General features: G+C 31.7%; 1 protein-coding gene across 1 annotated transcript; it reads right to left on the minus strand.

Moving 5' to 3' along the window:
- Window positions 1-874: 874 nt before the first annotated feature.
- LOC135800787 (macrophage mannose receptor 1-like) lies at window positions 875-8,381 on the minus strand. The gene is made up of 10 exons (XM_065314109.1): window positions 8,286-8,381; window positions 8,118-8,226; window positions 7,738-8,057; window positions 6,325-6,433; window positions 6,109-6,257; window positions 3,206-3,314; window positions 3,000-3,148; window positions 2,076-2,184; window positions 1,788-2,018; window positions 875-1,152 (listed from the first exon to the last, which is right to left on the minus strand). Exons 1-10 carry the CDS (start codon window positions 8,379-8,381, stop codon window positions 875-877), a joined length of 1,659 nt encoding a protein of 552 aa, XP_065170181.1.
- Between the last annotated feature and the right edge of the window lie 7,150 nt (window positions 8,382-15,531).

Genomic DNA, 15,531 nt, shown 5'->3' on the forward strand with positions numbered 1-15,531 from the left:
TAAATTTAGTCGTTTATTCAATTTTTAAGATAAATAACTTCAAAATCATATAAATATGTATTATATAAGTACGGGTATTCCCTGGTATTTATAGTATATTTAAAGATAAGTATATTGTGCGAGCTTACCGAATATATTATTGAAAAATATTAAATATTACAAATTTATTTTAAGTGTGCATTTCAAATTTGAAATATTTTTGAAATAATTTTAATACAATATTCATATATATGGACTCACTCACTCAAGTCAGTGATTTTGATGCCAATTTTTATCTCAAAAGTACATCTTTAACGAAGATAATCCTGAAAATTTGGGCTTGATATAATTAAATTCCACCCCTGGAGAAATTTTTGAATTTTCAAAAATGTTGCGTAGATTCTATTAAAGTATACCCCAAGAGAAGACATTAGATGCTGGTTATCCCTTAACTTCAAATACTGTACATATACCTATTTTATAAATAGGTAAAATTTTACCAAAACAGTTTGTTAGTCAGAGATAATTAGATAAACTCGATATAAGTTTAGACTAAATATCTATTCTTTTTTTCTCAAAAGTAGAGAGTCGACTAAGAAGAATTCCGTTTGGTAGGAGTCTTTAAATTGAATAGAAGCTGAGATATAAGTTATTGAATCAATAAAAAAAATCAACATTTTTGAAAATCAAATAATTTTCCAGCGGCCGAATTTTATTATATCGGGCCCAAATTTTCAGGATCGTCTTCTTGAATGGCGTACTTTTGAGAAAAAATCGGTATTAAAATAGCTGACCTAAGTGCGCACACTTTCGTTGAGAATTAATGGATCTGCTCAGATATATAAATAATTTAAAACGTGTATTTTTAATTTGTTATTTATTATTTGTATATATTTTACATCTCTTCTTTTGAACGATTACAGTGGCATCGCATTGGTTTATCTTCGCATACGTATGACAATTTCTGGGTACATTCCCAATCATTCCAAGTTACTTCTGATGTATTAGTTTGATTAGGCCATAAATGAACACAGTGTTCCCTATTTCCCCAATTATCGGGTTGACCAGATCCAAAATTGTTGTATTGGAATGGTTTACCAGTACTCATCCACACAAATTTCCCTTCTTCGCGAAGATCAGTTCCTGAGATCCACATCCAATCTGCGGCGGCATCTAATATGAAGGATTATTTATTAAAATATCATATAATTAACTTAAATTTAATTTAAATTTATTTACCAGCAGCATGTACTGCTTTATTTAATGCACGTTCTTGTTTACTAGATTCGATCGTAGCTAATTGCATGCATCGTGATTGGCAGTCTTGATACGCTCCAAACCAGTTGAGCTAAGGAAATGTTTTGTTTTAAGTAGTAATTATAATCGTCAATGCCATTATATTATAATACCTTATTTCTAAAAACGTAATAGTTTTTCGAAGAAGCAGCTACAATAAATATAGCTACTAAAAGTAATCGTGGGAAACACTCCATTTTTTGTTTCAATAAATAACTATACTACAATCTACTCCAATTTATAGTAGTATAAGTCAATAATTTATTTGGAGATAACTTCTTTCTGCGTCATAACTGCATAATGCTTGATAATATTTTACGCGTGGAAAACAAATATTTTAGCGATTAACTTAACAAAAAAGTGTTTTAATAATTAAGGGCATACATAATGTTCAAATACACATTTACACATTCTATGTACATTATTGTAAATTACGGTAATTATAAAATTATTATTTCTAATTTTGATTCAAGTAAAAGGTTGCAAATATAGTTGTAATTATTATTACTAACATATATCTTCGCAAATATAGTACAAGAGTTGTGAGCACTCATAATCGTTCCAATGAATTTGATTATTGGGTACAGGCCAAACATGGACACAATCCTCATTATTTCCGTAATCATCAGGCTGATCATCACTCCATTTAGTGTAAGTAAAGGGCTCATTAGTGGACGCCCACTCAAAGCAATCTTCTTGTTCTTGATCAGTACCTGACGTCCACATCCACTCGCAATCTTTGCCTTTAAATTTAAATGAAACTTTGATACCTTTAAATTTTATAATAGTTTATGACTCACCAGCTGCAATCATTTGAAATTCAAGCGATGCTTCTTCAAGAGCAGAGTTAATTGTAGCCAGTCGTTTGTTCTCCGCTTTACATGCATCAAAAGCATCATACCAGTCCAGCTTTTTAAAGAATCAATTACATATGAATGAGATTTTTTAAAGTCATAATATTTCGATTATTCATACTTTTGTATCTGTTCGCAGGTAGTATTGTTTAAATATTGCTTCAACCAATGTTCCCGGAGATAATAAAACAAGAAAAATCACAATGATATATTTCATTTTAATATTATTTTTTTTATCAAGATCTGAATGATCGTGGGAGTATATATATGACAAGATATATATACGAGTAAAATACGTAAAAAATATATCTTAATGAGTTTTATAATCGTAAAAGATAACAAATAACAATACAATGTATTTAATTGCAATTAATTGCTTATTTATATAAATCTGATGCTATTTACGAAAGAAAATATGCTTTGCTCCTGATCTTAATTATCTGGTAAACATATTTAAACATGGAATTTTTTATTCATACTTTATAAAATAAAAAAATGAGTAAAAGATATTTGTTAATATATACACATATTTATTTCTTGATATTCTATGAAAGTTATTATCATGCAAGTGCGTGCGTAATTTTAATGTAATTTTAATGCAAATTACATTTTGTCCCAAATAATGTTTTGAAATCAGTTCATTAGTTACGTCTGTTTAATAATTATGTAAATTATTTGGTAATATCAATGGCATAACATGTATTTTTAAGCTTTGAATGTTTTGACATTGTTTTAATGAAGCATTAAACATCAAGAAAATATTATTTAACCCATCATTGTTCTATCCTCACAAATATAATACAATTCTTTCCAGCAGTGCCAATCATTCCAATAAATCGATCCAAATCCATTGTTAGGAACGGGCCATACGTGCACGCAATGTTCGCTCCTGTCCATATTATCAGGTTGTCCTGCACTCCATCTGGTATATATGAATGGTTTTCCAGTACTCATCCATAGAAAGTTTCCTTCTTGACCTTGATCAGTGCCTGAGGTCCACATCCATTCTTGGACCATATCTAATTAAAGATCCCATAGTAACATAAATTCTTTTTTAAATATTTGTTATTACGTACTATTCGCTTTGATAACTTTTTCAAGATCTGCCTGTTCCGCAGCTGAGTTAATTGTTGCCAATTGCAAATTGCGTGATTTACAATCTTGAAAAGCTGAATACCAGTTAAGCTAAAACAAATAAATGATATAATATTATTGTACGCACAATATTTTGGTGATATTACTTTGTAAATTCTAAATATGTAGTAATTTTTAGCAGAAACTATTGTTACTGCCAATAATACTACAATTGATATCAATAAAGGTTTCATTTTGAATTGTTACAAACAACGTTCTGGATATTTACTGTTTGCATTTTGTGTGTCAAAATATTTAAAGCAGATCTACAAAATTTATTCATGATAATTAATTCAAAGGTAACCAAATTATTCATAGGTAAATTGCCAGTTTTGTTTCATGTTTTGGCGAGGTTGGCAACTATTATCAGACCGTATTTATAGATTTCAAGTACTTTTAGTTTTTTTTTCCATATGTAAGAAAATAATAATATTTAGGTTTTATAATTTACTAGCGACCCGCCCCGGCTTCGCACGGAAGAAAAAAACCGCATCAAAATCCGTTGCGTAGTTTCAAAGATTTAAGCATACAAAGGGACAGACAGAGAAAGCGACTTTCCTTCTCCAAACAAAAACATCAACCGGTCAACTTCAACCCAGTAGTACACACATACACACGTCTATGCTTGGGGGGGGGGAAGCTACGAAGCATCGCACAAAGAGGAGACGTAATAACAGACAAATAATTAGCAATAAATTAAAATTGCGACTATAATTTGAGATTTAAACTATCCTATCTCTCAAGTTGGATCGAACTGCACATAGTGTGCGAATTTTATTATAATCGGTTAAGTGGTTTAGGAGTCCATTGAGGACAAACATTGTGACACGAGATTTATATATATTAAGAAGATATGTACCTACACTGCGGCATAACATAACAAAGAATTAAACAATCTGTAACACAATACCGAGTAGGCAAAATCCAAAAATGTAAATAAGTTTTCTTAAATTGCTTACGAAAAATATCTTGAATAATATTATGTATATTTTGTTTTTGTAATAGTAGGTTGCCTATTATGTCTATTAGAAATTGCAGTCTATAAAAATGAGACAATTGAACAGTGTATATTATCTATATATATAAAAGAAAGTCGTGTTGGTTAACTCCTTTATAACTAAAGAACGGCTAATCCAATTTAGCAAAAAATTGGTGGATAGGTAGCTTAGGGCCAGGAGAAGGTAATAGGATACTTTTTGAAGTGAAAACTTTTCTAAAAGGGCACTAAACGACACTAAAAAGAGACAAACATATTTGCGTATATGGATTATCTTGCGGGAGAATAAGAGAACGCAAATACAAAGTTTTCTATTATCCCCTTCTCCTCTTTGTGCGTTGCTTCGTAGCATAGACGTGTGTATGTGTGTACGTGTGGGTTGAAGTTGACCGGTTGATGTTTTTGTTTGGAGAAGGTTACTAGGATACTTTTTGAAGTGAAAACTCCTTTAGAGAACACTAAACGACACTAAAAGGAAACAAACATATTCGCTTATATGGTTTAGCCTACGGGAGAAAAAGAGCACACAAATATAATGTTTTCTATTATCTCCGTCTGCCCTTTGTGCAATTCATAGCTTCCCCCTAAGCATAGACGTGCGATTTGTAGCGTCCCCCTAAGCCTAGACGTGCGTGAAACGTTACATTTTTAAAGGAAACCGCAACCCAAATCAGTGTAAAAGGAAACAAACATATTCGCTTATATGGTTTAGCCTACGGGAAAAAAAGAGCACACCAGTATAATGTTTTTATCTCCGTCTCCCCTTTGTGCGATTCGTAGCGTCCTCCTAAGCATAGACGTGCGTGGGTTTGTACGTGTTGGTTGAAGTTGCCCGGTTGATGTGTTTGTTTGAATAAGACTTAGTAAGTGTAGGATACGTTTTTAAATACTTTTTTAAATGAAAACTTCTTTGGAAGATACTAAACAAGTTTTCTCCGTCTCTTCTTTGTGCGATGCTTCGTAGCATCCCCACTCAACATGCAGCGACCAAAACGATCAAATCTTATCCGACAAAACCGTAATGCAACTAGGATTCGAAGGATTGCGAATGAAAGGACTGAAGAAGAACAAGAAATTGCACGTGAAAAGCGAGGCGGAACAAAGTTTGCCGGGTCAGCTAGTATATATATATATATTTTTTTTTACTTTTACCTATAAGCTCCAGTTTTTCCACGGTTTTTAAACACAAGAAGTGGTACTTTGCATACACCTGAGCATTTTAAAAATTCAAAAGTTTAAATACAAAAACCTAAATGTGGAAATAGAATGGAAGTAGAAAAAAAAGCGTGTCTAAACATTGTTAATCACTCGATTCATTAAACGATCGCTACGCTCACTCTCAATCAATCTCGTGAGTAAAGCCCTCGTTGATACTTACCACATGATACTTACTTAATATACCAGTAAATGAACCGTTTAACATGAGTTCAAATAATGGTATTTTTGATTCATAAAAATCCTGATTTTTTCATTTAATTGTTTTTATTTAGATGGAATTGTCGGTAGAGTACCTGCATCCTTTAAATTATGACCGAATATTCATATGACAAATACCAAAATTGTTTAAAATTGCATTATTATCATAATTATTATCATATAGAATAAAAGATAAAAGCATTTACAGAATGTCTATACAAATCAATACTACATAATTTACAAGAGTTTGTCTAGAAGTGTTTGTAAAACACCGCCGGAACCATCATCATGCCCACCACAATTATTATTATTATTATTATTATTGTTATTGTTGTTATTATCTTTGCAGACTTTATCCTCACAGATGAAGCTCAAGAGATGAGTGCATTGCCAATCGTTCCAGTTGATTTGTCCAGCTGGCATGGGCCATACGTGAACGCAGTTTTCGTTTCCAAGAGCATTGTCCGGTTGGGTGGGGCTCCACTTGGTAAAAGTGAAGGGTTTTCCAGTAGACATCCAGACGAATGCACCTTCTTTTGCTTGGTCTGTACCAGAAGTCCACATCCATTCAGCTGCTTTGCCTTTAAAAATCAACAAGAAACAATGTTATACCGTTTTCCGTCAAACTATGATATATTATTTAATTACCAGCTGCTTTCATCGTATTTTCAAGATCAGTCTGCTCAGCTTGTGAATTGATAGTGGCAAGTTGTAAGTTTTGGGCAGCACATGCCTCAAAAGCGGCATACCAGTTCAACTACAGGAAATATTGAAATGATACGAATTATTATTTTTTAAACATTATTCTTATTAACATTACTTTCGTAGCTGTTTGTAGATAATATTTTTTAGCTGAAACATTATCGATAGCTCCAATAAGGACAATCATTGTAATGGTAGGTATAACTTTCATTTTTTAAAAACGTTTTACTTAAACGGTTGCTTTGTTGTTGATAAGGTGAATCAATACAATGATAATTATCTGAAATTTCACTGCATTTTATACTACCAAGAAATTACTTAATGAAAATATTGAATCACGCAAGTGAATAAGGTATTGTTCTGTAATCAACAGTATTTTCAGATTGTTGTTCATTCATGTAATCAATTACGACACTCTATAGAACAATGCATTAAGAATATAATTAGACAGGTATATATAATTTGTTTCATTCAATTAGTGTTTAATTAAGAATTTAATACTAGAATGATACTGTTTATTTTTCATAAATATTACCAAGCGTACATAATTTTTAATTTAACGTGTAAAATATGAGTATTTTTCAAATAGAAGTAAATTGTCATCAACCAACCAAACCTATATTTGATACCTGGTTAATCAACGTGGTAGGTACTTACTCAATCAATTTTCAAAGTTTGTGCGTTTTCCATGGTAGAACAGAGGAGAGAACAGAGTAGTAGAACAGAATAGCGAATTTTATTGTATTTTATTTATAATTCAATTGTAGTGTAAACTTATTAAATTGTAAATTTATCTTTTTAAGGGTTCTGGTGGTAAGTGCAATTCCGATTTATATTAGAAAATTGAAGTTTTGATTTATAACTGTAGAGGTGTTTTATAATATTTTTATTTGCTTAAAAATAAATTGATAGCAAATAAAACGAGAGTAAAAAACAATCTTTGACATAGGGTTAAAAGTCACATTTTTCTAATTTTACAATTACTGTAATAGTTCCTAAATACAGTTATAATATTTGTAAGACCTTGTACAATATAAGCTAAATGGACAATCAATTGATGCAATGTGCCTTTTCTTAATCAATAGACGGTACATTAGTGTGTAAATAATTAGATAGTAAAAAGTAGGCAATAAAAAATACTAGATTAGTTCAATCATACAATGTAGATGAATGGAAGGAATTGTATTGTTTAGTATCAAATAACAATTTTAATTAGATGTATACTGTTTTAATTAAATCATTAATAATTCAATACATTATTCATAATATTATACAAATTGATATGAAAATATTGAAAATGATATATGTTTTATCACTTGAAATCATTATTTACAAAAGTTGATCAAGAAGTGTAGTTACTAGACCTCCCGAATTTCCTCCTTCGCAGCCACAACTTGTACCATGTCCACAATTGTTATTATTGTCGTTTGGGCAGATTTTATCCTCGCAGATAAAATACAAAAGCTGTGAGCATTGTAAGTCGTTCCAGTTGATTTGTCCAGCGGGCACGGGCCAAACATGCACACAGTTTTCGACTTCACGTAATTCAGGTGCCAATAAGTCAGGTTGTGTGGGGCTCCATGAAGTATAGGTGAAGGGTTGTCCTGAAGAAAACCAAACAAAGGAGCCCTCTGTTGCCTGATCTGTACCGGAAGTCCACATCCATTCATTGGCGAATCCTGTAATGAGCAAATTAAGATTAAATTATTCTAAATAAATTTTCGATATCATGTACTAACCAGCTGCCTTCATAGTATTTTCCAAATCAGTTTGTTCAGCTTGGGAGTTGATTGTGGCAAGTTGTAAGTTTTGAGCCGCGCATGCCTCGAAAGCTGCATACCAATTTACCTAGAAACGAATAAAACAAATATTAATCATGCTTTTAAAGCTTTGAATAAATTATTTACTTTAGTAGTAGTTTGTAGATAGTACTTTTTTGCTGATGCATTATCAATCAGCCCAAAAACCAGCAATATCGAGCAGGATGCAATAAACAATTTCATTTTTGTATATTTTTGATTAATAACTCAGTAATGACTTTGTAAGTTACTTGTACTGTTGATGTACTGCTTGTGATAATTATCTCAATTCTCCCTGTATTTATATCATAAATTTAATATCATAAATATGAAAAACACTATTATTATGCAATTGCATATGGGATTGTTTTAAAATAAATATATCTTCTTTGTAGCAATATGAAGTGTAAACATATAAAAGTAATTGTTCTTCAGTTAAACATTCCGTTAAAAATATATAATATATATTGTCATACTCCACTTACCTTCCGGTGTCGGATTTTTCTTTTACAGTTACATTTTTTTTCTTACATATTTTAAATATTTCTAATTCTTAATTTACGTGTTTATAAATTTTTTCCACTCTCTTCAATTTCTACATAACATTATAGCCTCTATTATAGTTAATTTTCTGCTATCTAAATTTTCCTAAATTTCCTAAAATTTCCCTTACTAAACAATACTTTTCTTTCCTTGGTCTTCCTCTCTTTCCACTTCCGTTCGGTCTTGCCATCCACACTCTTTTTGCTTGTGATTGATCATTCATTCCACCAACTTAGCGTTCTTCTTTCTATGTACACTTTAATATCTTCTATCTCTAGTTCCTGTCTTATTATTTCATTTCTCACTTTGTCAAGCCTAGTCTTTTTGCTACTGTTCTTAGGTATTTCATTTCTATCGCCTGTATTCTACTCTTGTCATTTTCATTTAGCACCCATGTTTCACACCCGTATGATAGAATTGGCCTATATATTACTTTGAACACTTTAATTTTGGTTTAATTCGCTATTTCTTTTTTATTTATTATTATTCTATTAAATTGGTAATATAATTTAGCAGTTTTCTCAATTCTGGAACTTATTCCTAATTTGTTTTTCTCGTCTTTTATAATATTTATTCCAAAGTAACAGAAGCTATTGACTTGACCTAAATTATTATGGTCTATTTTGATTTTCAATATTCTTCGCTTATAATCATGACATTTGTTTTAGTTTTCTTTATTGTCAGAGCAAATTATTTTAACGCATTATTACATATTGTCATATTATTTTGCAAATTTTCCTCCTTTTTGCTATTAACATAATATCATCTGCAAATGCTGCTTGACTAATTCTAACTGGTACCATGTTATTATATCCTATTGTAATTTGTTTGTATTTCTGATTTACATTTTTAATTATCTCATCGATATATACATAATAAATAATGTTGGTCTCAATCCTGCCCCTTGTCTCAGCTCATTATTAGTTTTAAAGGTTTATGAAATTTTGCCTTCATAAATTATTCTGTTTTCATTATTATTGTACATTTGACGCACTATTCTGATTATTTTATCACTAATACCTATATTTTTTAATATTGTCTATAATTTTACTCAATTCACTGTATCGAAAGTTTTTTCTACATCTATGAATCCAAGGTATATATTTTTTTCGATTTTGATATAATTTCTCTATTAACTTCTTTATTGTGAATTTTTTTTATATTGTGATCTTTTTTTCTAAATTTTTCCAGTATCATTATGGCAGTGTTGATGATAGTGATTCCTCTATAACTTGCGCAGTTCTCCTTGTCTCCTTTCTTGTAAATAGGTGTTAGTAGTGATGTAAGCCAATCCTTAGGTATATCTACCCCATTCCATATATTTTGCATTATTGTATATATATAGTTGTTTGGTAGCTACTTCTCCAATGTTCATCATCATTTTGGCGTCAATTTTATCTTCGCCTGCTGCTTTACCAAGCCTCAGTTCTCTTAGTACTATTTTAATATTCTCCTCTGAGATGTTTTCTTCTTCTTGTTCTAGTTGTTCTGTAAATTCACATTCTTCTGGTATTTCAATCTCATTTGTGTTGAGTTGTTCTTCAAAATACTCTTTCCATCTTCTGATAATTCTGTCTTCGTTTGTTAACACAGTTCCTTTTTTGTCTATTATTTGTTTGTTTTGATACTGCTTGCTTCTTCTGCATCCTTTTATTACGTTGTAAAATAATTTTTTGTTATGTTTACTATTATTTTCTATTATATTTCCAAATTTCTTCCAATTCTTTCTTTTTGCTTCTAATACTATCTTCTTAGCTTTTGCCCTTCTTTCTTGATATTCCTTGTATTTTTCATGTCGTCTTTTTTGTAAATATTGTTTCCAAGCCTTCTCCTTTTCCTTTTGTTGGGGCGAAACCTGCGTTGCTTGTCTTCCAGGTTCCGAAGACGGTTTGCCCGATTTTTGTTTGCGATGCTCAAGCGACTCTGACTGAGTTTAGCCGGTCTAACATCGCGCTCCAAGATATGATAGTGATGTGGTGGATGAGATATGCAGTGAAGAAAACTCTTGCTGATTTTAACCGTTTATTTACCGTGTTACTTGCACAAGAGCTCAAGAGCGAATGAATTTTATAAATCAAGTAAATGCAGATCTTGGGGACATTCCTGCTAACGTTGCAAGAATGATGCAGCTGCTGTCTGGACTGACCGGGAGAACAAAGTATATAATTGCAGCTGTCCCCTGGCAGGTGTTTGCCAAATGTATGATAACAATTCGCCGCGTTATCAATACGTTTGTCGGACTTGGCCCGAACACCATTATCGCTTCCTTTATTTCTTCAGTCCACCATTTGGTTTGGTTCTTCTTCATTACATTGTAAAGTCCGCATTCTTCAATTGCTGTCTCGAGCATTGCTTCTTTCTTCTTTCATCTGTCTCCATAGCTCTGCTGCCCGTTGTGTATCTTGAAGTTCTTTAAGTTTCTGGTCCAGTCTCTCTTTACTCGTATATTTGATGCTTTCCGCTTAATTTCTTCATTTGTATGTCTTTATTTTTCGATATGTGTTCTTGTTTTTGCACAACTAAACACAACTAAATAGACAATCAATTGATGCAATATTCCCCAAATTCTGTCACGTGCCTTGTCTCAATCAGTAAACGTTGACTTTCTCCAGTTGAAATTTTAATATACTTGTTAGCGTGTAAATTACTGGGCGGTAGGAAATAAGCAATAATAAATAGCTGGTTAGTTTAACTATAAAATGCAGATGAATTGAAGGAATTGTATTTTTATTTGTATTAAATAACAATTTTAATTAAATGTGTACTGTTTTAATTAAATCATTAATTATTCAATACAGTATTCATTATGTTATACAAATTGATATACATATCATTAAACAATTAATATGCAAAGATTAAATATGATATATATTTTTTCACTTGAGCTCATTATTTACAAAAGTTGATCAAGAAGTGTAGTTACTAGACCTTCTGAATTTCCTCCTTCGCAGCCACAACTGTTACCATGCCCACAATTGTTATTATTGTTGTTTGAGCAGATTTTATCCTCGCAGATAAAATACAAAAGCTCTGTGCAATACCAGTCGTTCCAGTTGATTTGTCCAGCGGGTATGGGCCAAACATGCACACAGTTTTCGACTTCACGTAATTCAGGTGCCAATAAGTCAGGTTGTGTGGGGCTCCATGAAGTATTGGTGAAGGGTTGTCCTGAAGAAAACCAAACAAAGGAGATCTGTACCGGAAGTCCACATCCATTCATTGGCTAATCCTGTAATAAACAAATTAAAATTATATTGTTCTAAATAAATTTATTTTATCAAATAGTTACCAGCTGCCTTCATAGTATTTTCCAAATCAGTTTGTTCTGATTGGGAGTTAATAGTGACAAGTTATAAGTTTTGAGCCGCACAAGCCTCGTAAGCTGCATATCAATTTACCTAGATACAAATAAAACAAATATTAATCATGCTTTTAAAACTTTGAATAAAATAATTACTTTAGTAGTAGTTTGTAGATAGTACTTTTTTGCTGATGCCTTATCAATAAGCCCAAAAACCATCAATATTGAGCAGGATGCAATTAACAATTTCATTTTTGTATATTTTTGATTAATAACTTAGTAATGACTTTGTAAGTTACTTGTACTGTTGATGTACTGCTTGTGATAATTATCTCAATTCTCCCTGTATTTATATCATAAATTTAATATCATCAATATGAAAAGCACTAAAATTATGCAATTCAATACGGAATTGTTTTAAAATAAAAAGTGTAAACATATGAAGGTAATTGTTCTTTAGTTAAACATTACTAATATTATGCAATGTTGGAAAGTTAAAAATATGTTGTTAATTGTGATAAGTTAAATTGAAATTGGAAAAAGTGCATGCAATAAATAGTTTCATTTTTGGTATATTTTGAAGTGAAACTTTCCTAGAATCTGTGTGATTTGATACTAGACAGCAAAATCAAAAACAGTAATTGGCGCTGTATATCAATAGTGCATTTCACAGAAAAAACAAACAATATTTTCCATTCTACCTGGCTATCATTTCCCAGAAATGGAAAAAATATTTTTTACTCTAACTATCTAACTAACGCATGTGAACTGAGCACACAATTTTATGCCGTTGTAAACAACAGAAATGTGAAGGACTGAAACCTCCAAAACTACGTAAAAATAAAATTTGAAATTTGGTGTAACGTTGCATTGCCTGTTTTTAAATATAACTGCAATATGGAGAAAAATATGAAATGCTCTGCATTGGGAAATACACTGTTTTGAGCAACAATTAATTCATCATCGTAGGCGCAAGGAGGTTATCGAAGGCTTGTATTGTTTTAGGAATTTGACGCTAAAATTGTTTTCTTTAATAGCTGTGTGGTATTTTGTGCGGTATGTCTGTGGTTATATAAAAAGCAAAGAAGCTATTTCTTTATCGAATTAGAATGGCCACAATCATTTTAAGTATATCGAAAATGTAGCATTCCTACTTGTACGTAGGTAGGATAAGATTTTATGATATAATTGCCAAATATTTTTAGAAACTGTTGGAACTAGCCCGGAATTTTTCTGACATCCACAATTATTATTATTACTGTATGTTTTGTATTCACACATAAAGGTCAGGAGTGTTGTGCATTGTAAATCGTACCAATTGATCAGCCTGGCATGCATGGGACACATTGCGACACCTTCGTCATTGTCTAGATCGGTCTGAGTCAATTTGGTCTAAGTGAATAGATGTCCAGTTGACATTCGCACAAAAGCACCTTGTTGCGATTGATCCGTTGCCGAAATCCATATAGTGTCTGAAACCATACCCTAAAAAAGTTTAAATAAAAATTATTTATTTATTTTTTATTTAAAATTTGAGTATAGTAAATGGCTGGTATCTTTTGTACATATCCTTAGATAAAAAAAATCATAAAGAGACATGAAGATGTTCAGACGTCTAAGCCTTCAGAAAGTCAAATGAAAAATACTACGAATCTCCTGTATAAATTAAGTCACTTGTGGTTGCCAAAAAATAGGCAAAGAGGTTCTCATCAATAAGCATACCAAAAGAGCAAACATTTTGAATTATCACCATTGTTTCACATCAAACCAAATTTTGAGCCATTATCAAAATTAATTAAAATACAACTTTTTACTATAATTGATTGCTGTACAAAACATGATACAGATTATTTAACAATTTGCAATTAAAATTTGTATCACAATAGTGTAATGAGAAGTGTTGTAACAATACCACCAGAATTTCCGTTCTGACAATATTATTATCATTATTATAATAATTGCCGCATGATTTGTCTTTGCAGACGAAGGACAATACTGTTGTGCATGCCAAATCGTTCCAATGGATCTGCCCGGGCGGTGCGGCACAAACTTGTACACAATGTTCGACACCTAAACTATTGCTCAAATCGCCTGGACCTCACTTAGTATAACTGAAAGGCTGGCCTGTTGACATCCATACAAAAGCTTCTTGTTGTGCTTGGTCAGTTCCGGAAATCCCTTCAAAGGCTATACCTTTTGATATAACCTCAATCAAAATTAACTAATATGATAGTTTGAATCTTACCTGGTGCTTTCAAGCTATTATCAAGATTTGTTTGATTACATTGGGAGTCGATTGTTGCCAATTATAAGTTTTAAACCTCTCATGCTTAAAGCGCAGCATACCAGTAGATCTACATAAAAATTTATAGATTTATTTTTAATGTTATTTTTTATTTTATTACTTTGATACTTGTTTGCAAATAATAATTTTTAGCTAATGATTCATACAATGCTTCAAACATCATCCAAAGCATACAAAATTCTACAAAACCCTTAATTACAATACTTCCTCACGTTTTTTGCAATAATAATTATTAGTCAAGCACCATACGTGTATTGATATCAATACAATAGTATACAAACAATATTCAAACAAATTTATTTCTAATTAACATGTATCATAATTAAATAACACAATTGCATTGTTCACAAAGAAATAGTACCCATTATTTCTCGTATAACAGTATGTGCAATATTTACGGTTAATTATTTCCGCGGTATTGTTTCGTAATATTTATGCAATGAACGCCAGAGTTAGCTCTCGGGTTATTTTGTTGTTTCATTAAATATTATTGATGATGCCATCGAAGAACATCTTACCGGTGATGCTTAATGCCAGTTAGTCGACATAGAAAGTTCGAGCAGTGGCTATAATAAAACGCGTTATTAATCACGAGCATCTCGATGGCTTTTACGGCCCCTCGCCAACCATCACTATTTCTACTTTCTACTTCCGCCGTTTCTCCGCATTGCCCACAATGCCTCCACGACCACTATAATAATATATTACGAATGCGGCGCTTCTATCGCGCTCGACTTCTTCGAGTGCCCTCATTGTGGAGGACTTGACTCGCATCGCACCCGGGTGGTTATTAATGCTTCGTAATGGACGCATAAATGGCATCGCGGTCCGCAGTGTCGGCCGTTTCATTTAGTTCGTTAATAAAATATTCGCTACAACTGCCGAATCATTGTTATTGGGCAAATCGAGGTGATTTCTTCGTGGGAAATGAGGTTTGCTCATCGCAAGTGTAAATAATACGAGTATATTTCATTAAAACAAGAATAAATGCAAAAATAACTTTGTATGTTTTCTTTTCATGCCAAAACTACAGAAAGAAAATTGTTTATATAAAACCATAAGCTAACAGAGATAAAATATGCGACAAAAATCTTAGCTCGTATACTTAAGCTTTGATTACTTAAAAATACCTACATCTAACAAACATATTGATTCATAAATATGCAACAATTGCAAAATCAAAGAATTTTATTAATTGATTTTTT

The sequence above is a fragment of the Atheta coriaria genome, unplaced genomic scaffold (genome assembly GCF_025399875.1).
Source record: "Atheta coriaria isolate IRGN ID8LTWV9N9 unplaced genomic scaffold, Caltech_Dcor_3.1 hic_scaffold_10_pilon, whole genome shotgun sequence".
NCBI classification, from domain to species: Eukaryota; Metazoa; Arthropoda; class Insecta; order Coleoptera; family Staphylinidae; genus Dalotia; species Dalotia coriaria.